Genomic DNA, 23,377 nt, shown 5'->3' with positions numbered 1-23,377 from the left:
GCACACACCACTGCTTGTGTATATTACTATTATACGAAAGAATGGCTGTGAAAAGAAATTCCCGATACCTAGAGAAAATCGACCCATACAAAGTAATCAAAAACTGTGTCAAGATATTAGGAATCTAATAGGACATTGTCTAATTTATTATCTAATTGATTATCTGGACATGTTTGAAGCTTATTTATTGAAGTAATTGCAAGGATGAGCTAGTTTTAAAGTTTTTGAAAAATAGTGCATGCTTATACTTTCCCTTTTCTTTGATGATTATTGATAGAGGATCGAAATGGAAATAGTATAATTTATCAAACTTATGCAGATTAATTCAAATTTATGTCCCTGTAAGTATTTAAGAAGAATATTAGGGTACGGGAGATTTGAAAGTTTAATTATACACAATGTTTAAGGATATGACAGAAATAGAGGTTGCAGAAAAGAACTGAAGAAAATTCCGGGAGAAACAAAGACAGTTCCAGCTTAAAATTAATGTTTTACTCTCCTTTCACGAGGGCACACGCCATTTTAGACTACTAGTTCTTCTTCTTATGTTTTATTGGCCTTTTGTTATATACCTCGTTACACACGGTTAGCAAGCTGTTTCAGTGTTTCCACCTCACTTTGGTTTCATTTGTACCCTAAAGACCTATTACTTTATCAAGTTGGAACCTAAAAATGGAGCAGGAGCAGCTAGATGCCCCTCTAAATGAGGAGTGGCATGTGCTGATGCTGATGCTGATGCTCGTTTAGAGGTCAATTCGTTGAATTTACTTTTAGCTTGTTTCACTTTCCGGCGGTATCCAACTATCACAAGATTACTAATTTATGGCTGCTCAAAATCGAAAAGTTAAATATTTCTGATGTGATATTTATTTCCATCATATTCAATATTCATAACTCAAGGTTAATATGTCAACAAGTGTATGCCCATATCACCAAAAAGAGAATAATTAGGTAATTGGTCCCCCCCCCGCCACTTTCATAACATATCGCGTTACAGTCATGGTTACATCAGCTGTTGCTTTAATAATGTGTCGCGTTACCATGGTAACATACTCTTACTATTAAATACCATGGTACACGCACTAGCGGGCGCCGCTAAAACACCGGTATAATTAATACCGCTCCACATCCCATGTGTACCTTGTTTTTGTTCTGTTTTCTTTTGTTAATTTCCTTGCTCAGTGTGCGTGTCTGACTATTGAGGTAGGACTATCGAGTGTTGAGCAGGTACCTTAAGCTGTACATCTTGTTATCACATCATCTTGTTATCCTTACAATACGTCTTTCTTTCTTGAGTTCATTTTTCTTTATTCAATTCATTTTTTAACCGTTCAAGTTGTGTGGTTTTACCCGTTTTTTCTTATCCTTACAATAGGTCTTTCTTTCTTGAGTTCATTTTTCTTCATTTAATTCATTTTTTAACCGTTCAAGTTGTGTGGTTTTACCCATTTTTTCTCATCCTTACAATACGTCTTTCTTTCTTTACTTCATTTTTCTTTATTTAATTCATTTTTTAACCGTTAAAGTTGTGTGGTTTTACCTGTTTTTTCTAGAACTTCCCTAAAATCTTTTCTATACACACTATAACACGTACTTCTTCAATACCACGTACAAGACTTTACCGGCTTAACTTAAGTTGTTCCCATGGCCATATTTTATGATTATGGCTGGTATTCTAGAGTATTTTTCTGGTTCTTCGCTTAACCAATCTGATAATAAAAGGAAGTTATCTGATGTAAGTGCCAGTAGTTCGCCTTCTCACAAGGATGCTCCAAAACGTCAAAATTTAAACCTTTCAGGCTCTCCTATTCAAACCGAAGAGCAGTCTATGGTAAAGCTAATCGAAAAACTGTTTGTTAATTTTTCTAATTCGATTGTTGCCAGACTTGATGCAATCTCCAATAAATGAGAAAGTTTCGATTCTAGATTAGATACGATTTCGTCAAAACTTGATACGTATGATTCCCGAATGTCTTGTATTGAGGAGAGAGCGGGGTCCCATCAGCGTTCGCCTTCTTTCTATAATTAGTTTTCATTTTTATTTTTGATTCTTAGCGAAAATAACTTGTGACAATAGCATCTTAACAATGCAAGAGTTTAGAGTTGACCAACGCGAAGTAAATCTGTAGCACAAATAGTAAAACATATATTTACACTACTGACTACCCTCAGTGGTGTGTATAGGTGTTGGTATTTGCTAAATTTTGAGTAATATAAAAATTCAATTTATTAATTATAATGGAACGTGTTTCCTTGAGCCAGAGATCATACGATGAGGATTTTATTAAGGAGGTAAATCTTTGAGTTAAGGACGGTGATTTACTTGTCATGCTGTGAATTGCGGCCCATTATCAGGTTACTTAAATATAGCAAGTTTTACCCATATATGCTTAACTATACGATGATTAAATAGTATCTAGGGTATCTATCAAGTATGACTGAACAATCTAAAAGAATCTACCTCATAGATGAGATAACCGTCAGAAAACATTGAATTTATCTCTATGGAGAAGTTATACGTTACAGATTTCCCCGACACAAATTTTTATTAACTAAAATTGTGAATAATCTAAAAATCCAATTTATTGATCATTTATAATAGAACTTGTTTCCTGTGTTCTTCGATGGAGCCAAAGGTTATACGCTGAAGATTTTATTTAGGAGTAGATCTTTGAGTTATTTGTCCTAGTATTTTTCAAATGTTGTCTTCTTTAGGAAAAGGTTGAAACTTGAGATTTTTGTGAATTTGATTTTTTGCCAATTTGATTAGCATCTACTTAAACGAATTTGAGTATCTTTGATTGGACGACTTTGTGTATCCTCACTAATTACTGAATCATAAATACCTCTAGAACTGTATCTAAACACTCAACCAGTAACCAGTAACCAGTTACCTTACCTTAAACACAACTTGAATTCCTTGAGAATAAAACTTAAACCATCATGACGTGCCAATGATACAATATAAATAATATTCCTTTCCTGATAAGAGCATTTTTCCTTGTCGCATCAAACGGGATCAATACAATTTTAAACAAGAATACATTGCAACCATGCGACTCATAAACATCCGAATTTTACCATATAAATAACATCTATTAATTTAACGACTCACTCGAAGAGTACCCTAATGTCTGGGTTGTTAGACATAGCAAGGGGTGCTCTTCCAAAGTTATCTGTGATTGTCTTATCAGCCCCTAACTGGAGCAGAGCCTTTATCTCATGATCCCGGGATTCCTTAGCTGCGTAGTGTAGAGCAGTGCTGCCTTGTTCTGATCTCCAGTTTACAAAGCGCTCTTCTCGTCCTGTAAAACATGTTTTAGATTCTCATTTCTTAGATTCTCATTGCTTAGATTCTCATTTCTTTGATTCTCATTTCTTTGATTCTCATTATTTAGATTCTCATTTCTTAGATTCTCATTTCTTAGATTCTCATCAAGGACAAAAGGAAATCGCGGCACGTGCGGAATCGCGATTTCCCCATTATCTGCGAAAGATCGCGATTTTTCACGTTTGCTGCGACAAATCGTAATTTTCTTAGATCCTCGCGACAATTCGCGGAGATATTTTCGGCTAATATTGATCAGGGTAGCATGAATAGATGAATCGTGAACAAAAGTAGTTTCTAGAAAACTTAGAAAAATATTGACTTAAAAGATTTTCTGTCAGAGTCATCCTCAATACGTACCTCTGAAGGCAGAGCTCACGCTTCTGAGCTCGTATTGCAGAGGGGAGGTCATATTTTCTCCCAAAAAACATTTAGTACATGGTTATTAAGGGGGGTCTCCAACCCCAAAAAATCCATTTTACCTCAAATTTCAATTTTGGGAGTGGGTTTGAGGTTCTTTCCCCATTTCCCCCCATTTTTTTTGCCCATTTCCCAATCTTATTTTATATACCAATACACAGTTAGTACCGTGATTTCTCAACAGTTAGTACCACAAAAGCCGCGAAGGGGGTGGGTGGGTCTTTTGACAAAATTCCAAAATTACACTTAGTCGACGTCACTTACAGAACTAAGTACCTGATACGCCCCCCCGCCCACATGGAGTGTGTTTAGACACTTGATATCATTTAAGAATGTATAGTGTGTGAACTGGGAATTGTCGAAAATGTGTAATGTATGAAAGGCAATTCCAGAACATGTAAGACTATTGTCCCTGGATCCTCGAGTCTCTCCCGATCGGCAACAGTTAATACAGCACTCAGCAGCTCAATGTGCAATAATAAATAAAATAATAAACGCTATTAAGGAACCAGGATGTATCACATTCTTTTCAGATTCGTAGGCAGCGATCATAGCAGTAAGGCCCCACATGATAAAATCTAGACTACTACTAGACAAGATTAACTACCTGAACATAACCATAAAACCAAAAAAAAAATGTTAGTCTAATAATGATCAGAGTAGCATGAACCGCGGAGAAAATTGCTTTCCAGGAATCCACTTTCACAAGCATTTCTTCACCCGCTCCCACTCGCCTGCTGAGTGCTGACGTAACCTTGTCGGCCAAAGACTTGACCACTAGACATTAAGTTGACCAGTAGACATATAAAACTTGACCGGGGGGGGGGGGGGGGGGGGGGGGGGGGGGGGGGGGGGGGGGGGGGGGGGGGGGGGCCAATGACTACCAATGGAGACTTTTGGGGACTAATGGGGACTAAAAATCATGGGGACTAGAGGTCAACTCGTTGACGTAATTCACCATTTGTCCCCATAAGTCCCCAGAATTTTTGACAGATATTTATGGTTTTCAAGTTAGTTTAATAACGATACGATCGAGATGTTTTGTCCAAGATAAGAGTAGGATAAATATAAATGGGGACTAATGGAGACTTTTGGGGACTAATGGGGACTAAAAAATCATCTAAATGGGGACTAATGGAGACTTTTGGGGACTAATGGGGACTAAAAATCATGGGGACTCGGGGTAAAATCGTGACGGAATTCCCCAAGTCCCCAAAAGTAGTCATTGGCCCCCCCCCCCCCCCCCCCACTTGACCACTAGACATAAAATTAACCACTAGACATTAACTTGACGACTAAACATATAAATTGACCACTAGACATTAACTTGACCACTAGACATAAAGTTGACCAGTAGCCATATAAAACTTGACCACTAGACATAAAATTAACCACTAGACATTAACTTGACGACTAAACATATAAAATTGACCACTAAACATTAACTTGACCACTAGACATTAACTTGACCACTAGACATACAATGGATTATGAAATCGTGCAGTAGGTGAAATCAGTGCTGTTATTGATTGTCAGCTGTCGGATACTTGTCACAAACGTCGTCGGATCTATAGTTATTGATTTGTGTTTTGCTTGTTATTGAACAATAGACCGCTTGTCGCGGCGCCGCGATTTTTGGCCAAAATAATCGCAATTTTCTTTTGTCCTTGATTCTCATTACTCTTATTCTTGGCTTCTTTTCGGGCCGGGCCTTCCCTCCAGCAAGCTGTTTGGAATTATCGCCCGTAGCCCTCAAAAGCAAACGTCACACCATATACCGGCTAGTCTACACGTCCTTAATGTGGAAATTGAGATGTGGACAGTGTTTCAGTCGGTTAACTTAGTTCACACTTGAGGTACATAGCTAACGAGCGGTCAGCCCCGGTTGACTGCACTGTTTAGCAAACTAGTACTTATAACTTGATTAATTCATGAAACGTACCACTTTCGTCACACGATTTCCTGAAGGGAGACTTTTTGCCAAGTCGTTTGGAATCTTTTCGCTTGTCAATATCTCCAGTGGATGCCCTTTTTGTTGTTTGTTCTGCCTTGTTAACGCACCACGTTATCATATTCAACTGAAATTAAACTTGGTTACCATAGAAATATGGGGAGAATTGCCTTATATGGCAGTGTTAGCATAGTAACACTACAATATATTATGGTAGTGTTACTAAACACAATAGGTTTTATAAACACAATAGGTTTGTACAAATGTACAACAGATCTTACCACCAGGCCACGTGCACTGTGACCTCGACACCTGCTTTATTATATAGTTATAATACTCTCTTGTGCTTCTACAACTCATACTAATTTGATAACCGTGTACTGCCCCTGGAACTGCTTCCTTAACGCCTTGTATGTAACGACTCATAATAAGTTAAGAACAGTGCAGAACTGAAGGACACATTCGCTCTAAAGAGCACATGGATACTTTAGGTCGATGGTAAACTCCACCAACCCTTTCTGCCTTTTGATGGAGGGTAAAATAATGCTAACTGTCAAGGTTTTGTTCATTACTTGTTCTACTGCTTCTTCGGACTAGCCCTGCAAATTGTTTCTGTCTAACCAGTATTTAACTGAAGGACACATGAGCCTCTACACCCATCTGCTCTCTGTTGGTCTGTTTGTTGTTTGTTTATAAACAGAACCCGTCCACAATCTTACCCTCCCCCCTCCTCCCCAATCTCGTATTGGAAAATAAGCACCCTGGTACGTGGGTTTTGATACCGCCAATTGTTATTAATCTTTTGTCGTGAGATTCACATATATTTGGTTACAACTTACATTGGTATTGTAGCAGTAATTTCGGTAATTTCTAGTAAATTTTTATGCCGATAAAAATGTTTCATTTAGATAAACAGATAACTTTTAACGAATTATCGGAGATAATTATCGGTTACGATTATCGGAGTGGATACCCTAGTTACAACGTACATGACGTGCAATGTGGATAAACCAGTTTAACATAAATGAGCTAGTTTCCAATAATAATATAGCAGCTAGTTTTTAATCATGGTCAGGATGTTGAACTGGTTTTTAACTGGTTTTAATCTGGCTTTAAAAGTCTGTGTCAAAGACATCGGGACAGTTTAATGTTTATAAATCGTCTTATCCGTGATTATGTTTTTCCTTCCATTTCTAGGATTGGATAGTTGTGCTTAGTTATGTTTTCTATCACACTATGTAATATAACTGATAACCCAAGTTTAAACGTATGAGATGACATAACCAAGTTTCGCCGCGAAATTGATCGCTTGTGACCCGTTTATCCATAAAATCGTTAAGATTCGCTCAAAATGATGCCACAAAGATTACCTACTTTTAGAAGATTGCGATGAAATAAATAGTCTAACCCCACTTCTTTCAATTTTATAGTGTATGTTGCAAGTGCACAGGGAAGCAGTTAATTGGTAATGAAATGAGCAATTCTGATGAGAGTAAGAAACTGAAGGATGACTTTGACAAAGAACCGGATGCAGAAGTAGATATAAATGAAGCAATGGAAACAGCAGGATTCGGATGTGGAAACATTCTTTTTAGTCTGGGTCCATTCTTTTTCTGCTGCTTAGAAGGGGGAGAAATAATAGTCCTGTCGGTAGTTGGAATCATGGTGAGATGTGAGTGGGAGCTCACTACTTTCTGGGTTACTGCTCTTCAGGTAATTTATTAATCTTAATCTCTATTAATAATCTTTATTCATCTTAATCTTTATTATCTAAAGTCTTAATAATAATAATAAATTGAAGAACACCGCTATTAAGATAAACTTATACTCAGCAGCCATCCCAGAAACTTTCATGATAAAATATAGGACTGGTAACATATAATACTTGAAAATATGTTTATTAATCTTCATACCTGATCATTAATAAATTGATTTCTTCCAAGTTTGTTCTTGATAACATTATTTTTGAAGGATTGGCCAGATAATATAACGTTTAGTATCATTTGCACTCTTTACTTTTCGCAGATAAATGTGTTCATAGGATTAGCGCTGGCATCGCTCCTTTTTTCTGGAGCGGGTGATAAATTTGGCAGGAAGCCAGTAGCTCTAGCTGGAGCTATAGGAGTTACCATAGCAGGATTGCTATGTGGACTTGCTACAAAATACTGGCATCTAGCTGTACTGCGGGGACTTGTTGGGGTGTTTATGGGAATTGGGATGGGGCCTTCTATCGCTCTTACAGGTAAGCACGGATCAAGATAATTTCTGCTACTTTTATTCCCTGATATTGCTCAGGACACTGCTTTGATCAGTATCCGTTAGCACCAAAATGTTACGAATTACGATACGTCGATACCATAATATCTCGGCTATCGAGTGCTCTTAGCATCCCCGCACGTGCGCGAGTGCTCTGCACGAAATAAAGTCTAAGTATTATGTAATATGTATTGTAATGTACGAGGGTTTCTTAATGAAAAAATTTATGTTACGCACTGTTCATCAAGGCGATTCAATAATTATCAGCGATCACTGTTCACGCATTTTCGTGGATATGTTGGAGAACAATATAAATATATTTTTTCCCGGCACACACTCAATTTAAATAAATTTCAGCGGAAATAGCAACAGTCAAATGGAGAGGATTTCTGATCTCTTATGTTTCCCTGGCGTGGGGGATTGGTGCATCACTGGCAAGTGCTTTGGCGTACTACGTCATTGATCCTTACGGCTGGAGAGGGTTTATGTTAGGAACTGCAATCATGTTTTCTCCATCAATCTTCTTCTTGGCCATCATGCCAGAGTCTCCGAGATTTGAAGCTAAAAATAGAAACTGGGACAGAGCGGAAAATACAGTCCAAACCATCGCTAAGCTCAACTGCAACAGCGGAAGCGGTATCATCAAATTGAAAAGGGTAGAAGATGACGATGACACTTATAATAAGGAAACCGGACTTTTCGGTGCCTTGAACTTTATTAAGGCAACTGGACGTATGACGGATCTGGTAGTCGTCTATGCGCTGGGATTTACAGCAATATTCATCTACTACACCATCAGTTACTCCATGCCAAGATTTCTAAATGAAGGATACTGTACTGGTATAAAAGTGACACAAGATGAATCTTGTATCTTCAATAAATCGGTTCTGTTTGATCTGGGTGTCATCAGTTTATTCGAACCCCTGGGAGTCCTAGTAGCAGTTATACTGATGGAGATCATTGGCCGGAAAAAGACATTCCAATCATCAGTGTTATTGCAACTGATTGCTCTTACAGCGTTATACTTCTGTGTAAACGACAAGTACTCATTTGTGTTTTTCACAATATCGAAATTCAGTGCGGCCCAGATTGGACTAAGCCAATTTATACTGGGGGCTGAGTATTTTCCAACTGAAGTGAGATCTTTTGTAGTTTCATTTGGGTTAGTTTTTAACAGAATAGGGGCCTGTGCTGGTATTGCATGCTCTCAGTTTATCTTTAATCTCCACCCAAGAATTGTGTTAGCATTTGCTCAAATCGCGGCAGTTGTTGTCAGTATTTGTCTGTGTGTTCTTGGAAAGGAAACAGCAGGAACTCACATCGAGTAGGGTAAGGTGGACTTATCCACTCTTTTGGTGTTATAATCTTCAAATTTTGTAGTACAAGTTGTTAGTTGTAAGGAATGATTATTGTTCTATTTCTTTGTTATCTGGAAAGCTGGAAATGGTGAAGATTTTTTGGTCAATTTCACTAATATAAAAAGGACCTTTCAATTCCGTGATCATTGTCGAAGAGTGTCTTGTAAAATTTAAAATCTGTGAATCTGTGATTTTCCTATCGAGGCTTTCCGTTGTGATTTAATCTCGGAAATCATGCCTCCCCTTAAACCGAGCTCCAAAGCACAGACCAGTAAGTCAAGTCTGTTCTGATATTGATATTTGATACCCATGAAATTCTTACTAGTAGTATTCCGCTCTTTTTATCTTATCTTATCTTATCTTTTTAACCATTTTAAACAATTTGTATGATTGATAATTGAAGGATCAAAGAATTCCTGCCCGTTTTAATTTCAACTGGTGTTGTCTCGAAACTCACGTACCTATTTCAAAAAAGAGGCACATTTTCCAGTTTCAGGCTGTTTAGTTTATCTGTTTATATATATATCAAGACGCAATTATCTTGGTATTTTAACCCCTGTATCTTGATTACTTACGCTTTAAGAGGTATAAAGATCTAACTTCAAGTATTTAACTAACATGCCCGGTTGATAGGTCTAGATATTGTACCCATGTACATTGTAATAATATCCTATTAGCCACATGAGCAATATTCCGGGAGGGATATAACAATAAAATTAATGTAGCATTATAAACTTTCATAAAATTAAAGGATGAGGGGACCTAAGAAAAAGTTGTCCAACCCGATTTTTCCGATCATTCCGATTACGATTTTGGCCTCATCAACCCTCATATCAGAAAAATCGGGAAAATTTAAATCTTCCCTCTGAGGTTTCTAGGCGATATAGGTAGCTATTTCTGAACTTAAATATGACAAGAAATCGATTGGTGGTTGTCCCAGAAACCCAAAATGGTTTCTTGTTCCAAACAATTATCGTTTCGTCCGAAAAACAACACACTGTCGCATCAACTCTTGTTTGACAGAAACATCCACCCCGGTCCACAATTGAAAGAGGTACGGTTGGTAATAACAATCGTAACAAATAGCGAACGCTTTAGTAACTTTTGATTTAAATAGTCTCCACAATTTGTAGGGCTATCTGCAGAAATGGGGTAACACGTTAATGAACATGGTCCTTTCTCAAACTTCCAATCCTCAGTTAGAGACAAAGAATAGTCTACACAATTTTTAATAACATTAAGGATGAACATTAGGGATAAAAAATCACTTTATTATCAAAATCTTTATTTATCATGTAACAACTTTTCATAGTACTGGAGAGTAAAACTCTGTTCAACAAAAAAATCTCGAGCACATTTTGAGTCAGTAACAGTAACATGTCAATATGTTACAGACTCAAATGCGTTTAAAAACATTAATTAACAATAAATTGTGTAAATTGATGAGGAGGAGGAGGAGGACTGAAGAAGAAGAGGACTGAGGAGAAGAAGGAGGAAGACTGAGGAGGAGGGGAGGACTGGGGCCGGGAGGACTGACGAGGAGGAGAAGGACCGAGGAGGGCTGACGAGGAGGAGGAGGACTGGGGATGAGGAGGACTGAAGAGGAGAGGGAGGACTGCGGAAGAGGACAGGATTGATGAGAGGAGGAGGAGGAAGAGGAGGCCTGAGGACGGGAGGAGGAGGACTAAGAGGACACGAGCGCTAAGGACGAGGAGGACTGAGGACGAGGACGAGAGCGAGGACGAGGACTGAGGAGGAGGACTGATAAGAGGGAGAAGGAGGAGGAGGAAGAGGAGGAGAAGGAGGACTGAGGAGGAGGACGGAGGACTGAGGAGAAGGAGGACTGAGGAGGACAGAGGAGGAAGACTGAGGAGGACCAGGACGAGAACTAGGAGGATGGTCCGAGGACTAAGGACGAGGACTGGGCGGATGAGGACTAAAGACGATGAGGATGAGGACGAGGACTAAGGACGAGGACGACTGAGGAGGAGGACTGATTAGGGAGGAGGAAGAGGAGAAGGAGGGAGGAAGATGAGGAGGAGAATTGAGTAGGAGAGAGAAGGAGGAAGACTGAGGTAAAGAAGAGGACTGGGGAGGACTCAGGATGACTGAAGAGGAAGGGAGGACTGAGAAGAGGAGCAGGATTGGTGAGAGGAGGAAAATGAGAAGACGAGAAGGAGGAGGACTGAGACGGGGAGGACTAAGGACGAGGAGGGACTGAGGAGGAGGACGACACGAGGAAGAGGAGGAAGACTGAGGGAGGAGGACTGATAAGAAGGAGAAGGACGAGGACTGAGGATGAGGAAGAGAAGGAGGACTGGGGGAGGACTGAGGAAGAGGAGACTTGGGGAGACTGAGAAGAGGAGGAATGAGGAGGATGATGAGGAGGAGGACTGAGGATGGGGGGGAGGATAAGGAGGACGGGGGAGGACTGAGAGGGAGAGGGAGGACTTAGGGAGTAGGGAGGAGAAGGAGGAGGAAAAGGAGGAGAAGGAGGAGGAGGAGGAGGATTTAGGAGTAGGAGAACTTAGGAGTAGGAGGAGAAGGAGGACTGAGGAGGAGGAAGAGTGACGATTAACTATATGATAGTCATAATCATGATAATGTAAAGTATGTAATTCCTATTGAGGCTCTACGACTATTGAGGCTCTACAACTATTACACGCTATATGATGCGGTGCAGTGGTATGGGTTTCTTCTTTTCTTAGTCTCATCTGCTACTTTTGATGGTTGAACCTGTCGAGACAATTTTCGTATCTTTACTGATTTTGCAAAGTGTAAACCTTGCCATTCTTCATTAAATAATACTAGTTCGCTTCCTCTACTGCTCTAACCAACTCCGGAACAAACTTATAACCACAAAGGCATGTTTACACTGTATTCTTATCAAGATTTTGTCCGTGCGATTTTGTCCGTCTTCAGAAAATAGGGTAGAACACAAAACATGAGCCCCCTCCCCCCCTAATAATGAGTGCAGATCTGCAGTATAAGCTTCTTGAATACCATAGTGTGCCTTGAAAAACAAGATCCCTGAATAGCCAAATTTTAGTAAGGGGAAAAGTGGTCGATTTAAGGGTTCCGTTGGATTTAAATGTCACAAGGATTTAGCAACGGAATATGGTAGTTTGGAACCCCTACGAACATAATTAGACTTGTCACCAATTTTGTATCTCGACAGAAACACCACTTTTTACACTTTTTACCACCTTTGTACCACCTTTCTGGTTTGCCAAATATCTTTAGTTGTGAACGTCGTAGAAGGCTGAAAATTAACCTAGAATGTTTATCTTATCAAGGAGTAAAACTTTTGTACGACAAATTTTTACATTGGACAATCAGCTAATTGGATAATTACCAATTAGTTAATTACCAAAAAAAAGTGAAACATTTTTATTGGCTCAAAATGATTAAAATCGTTTCAAACACGGAGAAATGTAGTTTTTTAGAAAAACTTCAAAACTTTTTCACTTACAAATTTTTTCGAGACTTGAAAAAATTTCGAAAATTTGAAAAAAAAAATTTTCCGCCAAAAGTAATCGAATTGCATGAAACGTGGATAAAAATGATTTGCAGAAAAACTTCGAACATTTTTAGATTGGGGAATACTAAAATCATAAATATTTGAAGTTGGAGTTCAGTAAATCTCGGCATATTTTAGTAATTAGGAATAGCTTAGCGGAAAGGGCTGAACCTGAAAAAGGTTAACCACACAATATTAGAGTTTCATAACTAATTACAATACAGCTTTACCAAATTCCACATAAAGAAACAGCACAAAAGGACCGTTTAAGATCGAACCGATTTTACCTGCTGTATACTATCATTTTATTGATTTCAATGATCAAAACCTCTCTGTACCGTCAATCTTGCCAATCTATACCGGGTATCTGAATGTACCGGACCTCTTCTTTGCCTCTATAATAATTAGACCCAGTTGTGGCAAGAAATGCGATTTCTCACAAGGGGCTTCTTTTAACTGTGCACTTTTTGTCAATCTCGCAAGAGCCCGCTATTATAGGGGGGGTATAGAAGCAAGCTGTAAATATACCTTCCATTATCCACTGTGGGTTTTTTGTGTTGTGAATGCGCATGCCGCTTCGTTTGCTATGGCAAGATACCTCGAATACCCCCATATGTCATTGCCAGGGTCGGGATAGAGCTGGAGATAGCATTGAGAGTTGCTAGAAATAGCTAGACTTAGAATAAACTGGTGGTGGTAGCTGGGTGGGTGCTAGCATGAGGTAGCAGAACGAGCTACACGGGGTTTCATTGGAGTTGGTTATTTTAAATGGCCGAAGAGTGCCGGAACTAAAGTTACTTAAGATTGCATTTAGGGGCAGTGCAAACCACGGTGGAGTCAGGGAGCACAGAGGCTACAGTGTAACAGTGCAGGAGTACTGCAAAAGAACAGTGCAAGTGATACAGTCTGCAACAGTAAAACGCCGAAGAAGGAGATAAGATTGTGGCCGCAGAGGAGGAGAGGAGCAGGAACCTGATTGTTTTTTTGGTTGAAAGAAGAGGAGGAAGAAGAGTTCCTGCTCTGGTAACCGCATTTTTGGAAGAGGTGGGGTAAGAACTTACTTCCAAGCGACACGGTGGGGCTGGAACCAATCAGGTACAGCTATCCACCTATCAAGATCACCGTCCTGAGCTTTGTACCGCGACAATTGCCCCCCTTACAATTGACCCCCCGACAATTGACCCCCTAAGTAATTAAACTGGCGTCAATTGTCGCAAAATCTAGGGCTTAGTACGACAATTGACCCCCATGTAATTACACTGGAGTCAATTGATCGGGTTAGGGTCAGGGTCCTGGGTCACGGTTAGGGTTAGGGTTAGGTTTAAGGTTAGGGTTAGGCCTAGGGTTAGGGTTAGGGTCCTGGGTCAGGGTTAGGGTTAGGGTCAGGGTCAGGGTCAGGGTCAGGGTCAGGGTCAGGGTCAGGGTCAGGGTCAGGGTCAGGGTCAGGGTCAGGGTCAGGGGTCAGGATTAATTGTATTAAATTATATTGTCGGGGGGTCCAATTGTCGGAGGTCAATTGTCGGGGGTCAATTGTCGGGGGGTCAATTGTCGCCCACCACTAAGCTTAACAGCATTTCATCATAATCTGATAGCTAGACTTTATTCTAAGTCTAGCTATTTCTAGCAACCTCTCAATGCTATCTCCAGCTCTATCCCGACCCTGGCAATGACATATGGGGGTTATTCGAGGTATCTTGCATAGCAAACGGAAGCGGCATGCGCATTCACAACACAAAAAACCCACAGTGGATAATGGAAGGTATATTTACACTTGCTTCCTATACCCCCCTATAATAGCGGGCCTCTTTGCGAGAGTGACAAAAAGTGCACAGTTAAAAGAAGCCCCTGTGAGAAATCGCATTTCTTGCACAACTGGGTCTAATTAATATAGAGCAAAGAAGAGGTCCGGGTACATTCAATACCCGGTATAGATTGGCAAGATTGACGGTACAGAGAGGTTTTGATCATTGAAATCAATAAAAATGATATATACAGCAGTAAAATCGGTTCGATCTTAAACGGTCCTTTTGTGCTGTTTCTTTATGTGGAATTTGGTAAAGCTGTATTGGTAATTAGTTTATGAAACTCTAATATTGTGTGGTTAACCTTTTTCAGGTTCAGCCCTTTCCGCTAAGCTATTCCTAATTACTAAAATATGCCGAGATTTACTGAACTTCCAACTTCAAATATTTATGATTTTAGTATTCCCCAATCTAAAAATGTTCGAAGTTTTTCTGCAAAGCATTTTTATCCACGTTTCATGCAATTCGATTACTTTTGGCGGAAAATTTTTTTTCAAATTTCGAAATTTTTTCAAGTCTCGAAAAAAAATTTGTAAGTGAAAAAGTTTTGAAGTTTTTCTAAAAACTACATTTCTCCGTGTTTCAAACGATTTTAATCATTTTGAGCCAATAAAAATTTGTCACTTTTTTTGGTAATTAACTAATTGGTAATTATCCAATTAGCTGATTGTCCAATGCAAAAATTTGTAGTACAAACGTTTTACTCCTTGATAAGATAAACATTCTAGGTTAATTTTCAGCCTTCTACGACGTTCACAACTAAAGATATTTGGCAAACCAGAAAGGTGGTACAAAGGTGGTAAAAAGTGGTAAAAAGTGGTGTTTCTGTCGAGATACAAAATTGGTGACAAGTCTAATTATGTTCGTAGGGGTTCTAACTACCATATTCCGTTGCTAAATCCTTGTGAACATTTAAATCCAACGGAATACCACTTTTCCCCTTACTATTGGTTAACAATTACTATTAGCAAATTTTGAAATTCAGTACACTGACTTTTAAATATCTCTGATCCCATACTTTATACATACAAACTAAACTTTGCTTGTTTTTGTGTATGGTGTAGTAAAAAAGGTACACCTTTTTACACTATTTTACACTATTGATTACACTTAACAAAATTATCTTCTAAAAACGTGTAGTGTACCCCCCCCCCCCCCCCCCCCCCCCCCCCCCCCCATTCTACCACATCAGACACTGGCAATCGTGTAGGTGATGTTGAATAATATCTATTTTATTACAATTAAATATGAGGTTCAGCTCTATGTAGTGCGTCAGATAGCTTCGTCGTTATAGCCAAAATTGTTATTTCGGCATGGGTTATCATTAATTGTTTACACCCCCTTTAACTTGTTTAATACATCGTGCGATGTCGTAATATTTCTATGAAACCATTTGTGGAATTTATTTTTTTATATTTAATGTTTCATTTATTTTTCGCGTAAAGATTTGCAAACATTTGTGCAGTGAAATCAATTGCTTGGGACTTGTTTATCCATTGACTCGTTTAGATTCGCTAAAACTGATGCCGTGAAGATTAACTACTTTTTGAAGATAGTTACTTAAAGAAATTGGGACAGTTTGATTTTCAGGAATTATCCGTGATTATATAATTTTTCTTTCTATTTCTAGGTTTGGATAGTTGTGCCTAGCAGTGCTGCACGCCGCCGCTGCCGATAATTTTGCGGCCACGCCGCCGTCGTTTTCAAACGGCGTACACGGCGTGAACCTTATACTATATATATATATACTAAATATTACGAGCCTCATGTCAAAATTCAAAACTGTTAAAACTTGCTCTCCAGATGGCATTATTATTCTAGAGGAAAATTTAATCTGCGAAATCACATGACCACACGCCCACACCTATTTTAACCATGCCGCCGCCGTTTTGAAAAAAAAACGGCAGCGTGCAGCACTGGTGCCTAGTTATGTTTTCTATCACGCTATGTAATATTGAAACTGATAACCCAAGTTTAAACGTATGACGTCACCCGGTTATCCATTAAATCGTTAAGATTCGCTAACAATGATGCCGCAAAGATTAAAACTACTTTTAGAAGATGAAATAAAAAGTTTGACCCCACTTCTTTCAGTTTTACAGTTTATGTTGCAGAGAGTAGCAGTTAATTGGCGATGAAATGGAAACTTCCGATGAGAATACACAGCTGAAGGAAGACTTTCAGAATAAAGAAGATGACAGCACCAAAGAACCGGACTCAAAACTAGATATAAATGAAGCATTGGAAACAGCAGGATTTGGATGTGGCACATTTCTTTTCAGTTTGGGACCGTTTTTGTTGTTCTGTTTAGAAGGGGAGAAATAATGATTTTGTCAATAGTTGGAATCATGGTGAGATGTGAGTGGGAGCTCACTACTTTCTGGGTTACTGCTCTTCAGGTAATTTATTAATCTTAATCTCTATTAATCTAAAGTCTTAATAATAATAATAAATTGAAGTTTAAGAACCCCACTATTAAGATAAACTTATACTCAGCAGTGTTTAATCTAGTCATCCCAGAAACTTTCATGATGAAATATAGGACTGGTAACATATACTTGACAATATATCGTTAATCTATCTTAATAATCTTTATTAATCTTAATCTTTATTCATATAATTTCTTTATCACAATACCGATTATCTAAAGCGATTTGATATTCTGCAGCTCCTGATATTATTAACTCAGCGGTAAATCGGGGTTTTACTGTACTTCGACTTATCTAATTTTGCCAGCCAGCGCCCAACACGTGATCACCTAGTCAACTAAACTTTGCTTTTCAGATAACCGTCTTCATAGGGATGGCGCTGGCATCGCTCCTTTTTTCTGGAGCGGGTGATAAATTTGGCAGGAAGCCAGTAGCTCTAGCTGGAGCTATAGGAGTTACCATAGCAGGATTGTTATGTGGACTTGCTACAAAATACTGGCATCTAGCTGTACTGCGGGGACTTGTTGGGGTGTCTATGGGAATTGGGATGGGGCCTTCTATCGCTCTTACAGGTAAGCACGGATCAAGATAATTTCTGCTACTTTTATTCCCTGATATTGCTCAGGACACTGCTTGATCAGTATCTGTTAACACCAAAATGTTACGAATTACGATACGTCGATACCATAATATCTTGGCTATCGAGTGCTCTTAGCATCCCCGCACGTGGGCGAGTGCTCTGCACGAAATAAAGTCTAAGTATTATGTAATATGTATTGTAATGTACGAGGGTTTCTTAATGAAAAAATGTATGTTACCCACTGTTCATCAAGGCGATACAATAGGCGATTCAATAATTATCAGCGATCACTGTTCACGCATTTTCGGGGATATGGCGGAGATTGGAGAACAATATAAATAGATTTACTTTTCTGTCCCACACTCAATTTAAATAAATTTCAGCGGAAATAGCAACAGTCAAATGGAGAGGATTTCTGATCTCTTATGTTTCCCTGGCGTGGGGGATTGGTGCATCACTGACAAGTGCTTTGGCGTACTACGTCGTTGATCCTTACGGCTGGAGAGGGTTTATGTTGGGAACTGCAATCATGTTCTCTCCATCAATCTTCTTCTTTGCCATCATGCCAGAGTCTCCGAGATTTGAAGCTAAAAATAGAAACTGGGACAGAGCGGAAAATACAGTCCAAACCATCGCTAAGCTCAACTGCAACAGCGGAAGCGGTATCATCAAATTGAAAAGGGTAGAAGATGACGATGACACTAATAATAAGGAAACCGGACTTTTCGGTGCCTTGAACTTTATCAAGGCAACTGGACGAATGACGGATCTGGCTGTTGTCTATGCGCTGGGATTTACAGCAATATTCATCTACTACACCATCAGTTACTCCATGCCAAGATTTCTTAATGAAGGATACTGTACTGGTATAAAAGTGACACAAGATGAATCTTGTATCTTCAATAAATCGGTTCTGTTTGATCTGGGTGTCATCAGTTTATTCGAACCCCTGGGAGTCCTAGTAGCAGTTATACTGATGGAGATCATTGGCCGGAAAAAGACATCCAATCATCAGCGTTATTGCAACTGATTGCTCTTACAGCGTTATACTTCTGTGTAAACGACAAGTATTCATTTGTGTTTTTCACAATATCGAAATTCAGTGCGGCCCAGATTGGACTAAGCCCATTTATACTGGGGGCTGAGTATTTTCCAACTGAAGTGAGATCTTTGTAGTTTCATTTGGGTTAGTTTTTAACAGAATAGGGGCCTGTGCTGGTATTGCATGCTCTCAGTTTATCTTTAATCTCCACCCAAGAATTGTGCTAGCATTTGCTCAAATCGCGGCTGTTGTTGTCAGTATTTGTCTGTGTGTTCTTGGAAAGGAAACAGCAGGAACTCACATCGAGTAGGGCAAGGTGGACTTATCCACTCTTTTGGTGTTATAATCTTCAAATTTTGTAGTACAAGTTGTTAGTTGTAAGGAATGATTATTGTTCAATTTCTTTGTTATCTGGAAAGCTGGAAATGGTGAAGATTTTTTGGTAAATTTCACTAATATAAAAAGGACCTTTCAATTGCGTGATCATTATCGAATGAGTGTCTTGTAAAATTTAAACTCTGTGAATCTGTGATTTTTCTATCGAGGCTTTCCGTTGTGATTTAATCTCGGAAATCATGCCTCCCCTTAAACCGAGCTCCAAAGCACAGACCAGTAAGTCAAGTCTGTTCTGATATTGATATTTGATACCCATGAAATTCTGACTAGTAGTATTCCGCTCTTTTTATCTTATCTTCTCTTATCTTCTCTTTTTAACCATTTTAAACAATTTGTATGATTGATAATTGAAGGATCAAAGAATTCATGCCCGTTTTAATTTCAACTGGTGTTGTCTCGAAACCCACGTACCTATTTCAAAAAAGAGGCACATTTTTCAGTTTCCAGGCTGTTTAGTTTATCTGTATATATATATTATATATATCAAGACGCAATTATCTTGGTATTTTAACCCCTGTATCTTGATTACTTACGCTTTAAGAGGTATAAAGATCTCACTTCAAGTATTTAACTAACATGCCCGGTTGATAGGGTCTAGATATTGTACCCATGTACATTGTAATAATATCCTATTAGCCACATGAGCAATATTCCGGGAGGGATAGAACAATAAAATTAATGTAGCATTATAAACTTTCATAAAACTAAAGGATGAGGGGACCTTAGAAAAAGTTGTCCAACCCGATTTTTCCGATCATTCCGATTCCGATTTTGGCCTCATCAACCCTCATATCGGAAAAATCGGGAAAATTTAAATCTTCCCTCTGAGGTTTCTAGGCGATATAGGCAGCTATTTCTGAACTTAAATATGACAAGAAATCGATTGGTGGTTGTCCCAGAAACCCAAAATGGTTTCTTGTTCCAAACAATTATCGTTTCTTCCGAAAGACAACACACTGTCGCATCAACTCTTGTTTGACAGAAACATCCACCCCGGTCCACAATTGAAAGAGGTACGGTTGGTAATAACAATCGTAACAAATAGCGAACGCTTTAGTAACTTTTGATTTAAATAGTCTCCACAATTTGTAGGGCTATCTGCAGAAATGGGTAACACGGTTAATGAACATGGTCCTTTCTCAAACTTCCAATCCTCAGTTAGATACAAAGAATAGTCTACACAATTTTTAATAACATTAGGGATGAACATTAGGGATAAAAATCACTTTATTTATCAAAATCTTTATTTATCATGTAACAACTTTTCCATAGTACTGGAGAGTAAAACTTTGTTAAACAAAAAATTCTCGAGCACATTTTGAGTCAGTAACAGTAACATGTCAATATGTTACAGACTCAAATGCGTTTAAAAACATTTATTAACAATAAATTGTGTAAATTGATGAGGAGGAGCGAGGAGGAGGACTGAAGAAGAAGAGGACTGAGGAGGAGGAGGAGGACTGGGGCCGGGAGGACTGACGAGGAGGAGAAGGACCGAGGAGGACTGACGAGGAGGAGGAGGACTGGGGATGAGGAGGACGGCAGAGGAGAGGGAGAACTGCGGAAGAGGAGCGAGGACGAGGACTGAGGAGGAGGACTGATAAGAAGGAGAAGGAGGAGGAGGAAGAGGACTGAGGATGATGAGGAGGAGAAGGAAGACTGGGGGAGGACTGAGGAGGAGAAGGAGGACTGAGGAGGAGAAGGAGGACTGAGGAGGACAGAGGAGGAAGACTGAGGAGGACCAGGACGAGGACTAGGAGGATGAGGACGAGGACTATGGACGAGGACTAGGCGGATGAGGACTAAAGACGATGAGGATGAGGACGAGGACTAAGGACGAGGACGACTGAGGAGGAGGACTGATTAGGAGGAGGAAGAGGAGAAGGAGGAGGAAGATGAGGAGGACTGAGTAGGAGGAGGAGAAGGAGGAAGACTGAGGAGAAAGAAGAGGACTGGGGGAGGACTTAGGAGGACTGAAGAGGAGGACTGAAGAGGAGAGGGAGGACTGAGGAAGAGGAGCAGGATTGGTGAGGAGGAGGAAAACGAGGAAGACGAGAAGGAGGAGAAGGAGGAGGACTGAGGACGGGGAGGACTAAGGATGAGGAGGACGAGAGCGAGGAGGAAGACTGAGGAGGAGGACTGATAAGAAGGAGAAGGACGAGGACTGAGGAGGAGGACTGAGGATGAGGAGGAGAAGGAGGACTGGGGGAGGACTGAGGAAGAGGAGGACTTGGGGAGGACTGAGGAGGAGGAGGAATGAGGAGGATGATGAGGAGGAGGACTGAGGATGAGGGGGGAGGAGAAGGAGGACTGGGGGAGGACTCATGAGGAGGAGGACTGAGGATGAGGACTTAGGAGTAGGAGGAGAAGGAGGAGGAAAAGGAGGAAAAAGAGGAGGAGGACTTAGGAGTAGGAGGAGAACTTAGGTGTAGGAGGAGAAAGAGGACTGAGGAGGAGGAAGACTGACGATAAACTATATGATAGTCATAATCATGATAATGTAAATGTATGTAATTCCTATTGAGGCTCTACGACTATTGAGGCTCTACAACTATTACACGCTATATGATGCGGTGCAGTGGTATGGGTTTCTTTTTTTCTTAGTCACATCTGCTACTTTGGATGGTTGAACCTGTCGAGACAATTTTCGTATCTTTACTGATTTTGCAAAGTGTAAACCTTGCCATTCTTCATTAAATAATACTAGTTCGCTTCCTCTACAGCTCTACCAACTCCGGAACAAACTTATAACCACAAAGGCATGTTTACACTGTATTCTTATCAAGATTTTGTCCGTGCGATTTTGTCCGTCTTCAGAAAATAGGGTAGGACACAAAACATGAGCCCCCCGCCCCCCCCCCCCCCCCCCCCCCCTGGGGGAGGACTGAGGAGGAGAAGGAGGACTGAGGAGGAGGACTGAGGAGAAGGAGGACTGAGGAGGACAGAGGAGGAAGACTGAGGAGGACCAGGACGAGGACTAGGAGGATGAGGACGAGGACTATGGACGAGGACTATGGACGAGGACTAGGCGGATGAGGACTAAAGACGATGAGGATGAGGACGAGGACTAAGGACGAGGACGACTGAGGAGGAGGACTGATTAGGAGGAGGAAGAGGAGAAGGAGGAGGAAGAAGAGGAGGACTGAGTAGGAGGAGGAGAAGGAGGAAGACTGAGGAGAAAGAAGAGGACTGGGGAGGACTTAGGAGGACTGAAGAGGAGGACTGAAGAGGAGAGGGAGGACTGAGGAAGAGGAGCAGGATTGGTGAGGAGGAGGAAAATGAGGAAGACGAGAAGGAGGAGAAGGAGGAGGACTGAGGACGGGGAGGACTAAGGATGAGGAGGACGAGAGCGAGGAGGAAGACTGAGGAGGAGGACTGATAAGAAGGAGAAGGACGAGGACTGAGGAGGAGGACTGAGGATGAGGAGGAGAAGGAGGACTGGGGGAGGACTGAGGAAGAGGAGGACTTGGGGAGGACTGAGGAGGAGGAGGAATGAGGAGGATGATGAGGAGGAGGACTGAGGATGAGGGGGAGGAGAAGGAGGACTGGGGGAGGACTCATGAGGAGGAGGACTGAGGATGAGGACTTAGGAGTAGGAGGAGAAGGAGGAGGAAAAGGAGGAAAAAGAGGAGGAGGACTTAGGAGTAGGAGGAGAACTTAGGTGTAGGAGGAGAAAGAGGACTGAGGAGGAGGAAGACTGACGATAAACTATATGATAGTCATAATCATGATAATGTAAATGTATGTAATTCCTATTGAGGCTCTACGACTATTGAGGCTCTACAACTATTACACGCTATATGATGCGGTGCAGTGGTATGGGTTTCTTTTTTTCTTAGTCACATCTGCTACTTTGGATGGTTGAACCTGTCGAGACAATTTTCGTATCTTTACTGATTTTGCAAAGTGTAAACCTTGCCATTCTTCATTAAATAATACTAGTTCGCTTCCTCTACAGCTCTACCAACTCCGGAACAAACTTATAACCACAAAGGCATGTTTACACTGTATTCTTATCAAGATTTTGTCCGTGCGATTTTGTCCGTCTTCAGAAAATAGGGTAGGACACAAAACATGAGCCCCCCCCCCCCCCCCCCCCCCCCCCCCCCCTTAATAATGAGTGCAGATCTGCAGTATAAGCTTCTTGAATAGCATAGTGTGCTTTGAAAAACAAGATCCCTGAATAGCCAAATTTGGTTAACAATTACTATTAGCAAATTTTGAAATTCAGTACACTGACTTTTAAATATCTCTGATACCATACTTTATACATACAAACTAAACTTTTGCTTGTT

The 23,377-nt window shown here is 40.2% G+C and overlaps 3 protein-coding genes across 3 annotated transcripts in view; 2 read left to right on the top strand and 1 right to left on the bottom strand.

Moving 5' to 3' along the window:
- Positions 1 to 1,265: 1,265 nt before the first annotated feature.
- LOC134814780 (ankyrin repeat domain-containing protein 16-like) overlaps positions 1,266 to 23,377 on the bottom strand; it is a 47,197-nt gene continuing 25,085 nt past the window's right edge. The window contains exons 6-7 of the mRNA XM_063823008.1: positions 5,691 to 5,826; positions 1,266 to 3,305 (exon numbers count right to left, since the gene is read on the bottom strand). Coding sequence (XP_063679078.1) covers positions 3,112 to 3,305; positions 5,691 to 5,826 — 330 coding nt within the window. The 3' untranslated portion in view covers positions 1,266 to 3,111. The remainder of the gene's footprint in view (positions 3,306 to 5,690; positions 5,827 to 23,377) is intronic.
- On the top strand, positions 7,128 to 10,054 carry LOC134814775 (putative transporter SVOPL). The gene is made up of 3 exons (XM_063822991.1): positions 7,128 to 7,412; positions 7,725 to 7,941; positions 8,313 to 10,054. Exons 1-3 carry the CDS (start codon positions 7,173 to 7,175, stop codon positions 9,281 to 9,283), a joined length of 1,428 nt encoding a protein of 475 aa, XP_063679061.1. The 5' UTR covers positions 7,128 to 7,172; the 3' UTR covers positions 9,284 to 10,054.
- Positions 16,724 to 19,746, top strand: LOC134815710 (putative transporter svop-1). The gene is made up of 3 exons (XM_063824285.1): positions 16,724 to 17,034; positions 17,420 to 17,636; positions 18,028 to 19,746. Exons 1-3 carry the CDS (start codon positions 16,897 to 16,899, stop codon positions 18,672 to 18,674), a joined length of 1,002 nt encoding a protein of 333 aa, XP_063680355.1. The 5' UTR covers positions 16,724 to 16,896; the 3' UTR covers positions 18,675 to 19,746.

This window comes from Bolinopsis microptera, chromosome 5 (assembly GCF_026151205.1).
Source record: "Bolinopsis microptera isolate Bmic1 chromosome 5, MBARI_Bmic_1.0, whole genome shotgun sequence".
NCBI classification, from domain to species: domain Eukaryota; kingdom Metazoa; phylum Ctenophora; class Tentaculata; order Lobata; family Bolinopsidae; genus Bolinopsis; species Bolinopsis microptera.
Note: the sequence above shows the minus strand (reverse complement) of the source record. Positions and strands in the feature narration are given on the sequence as shown.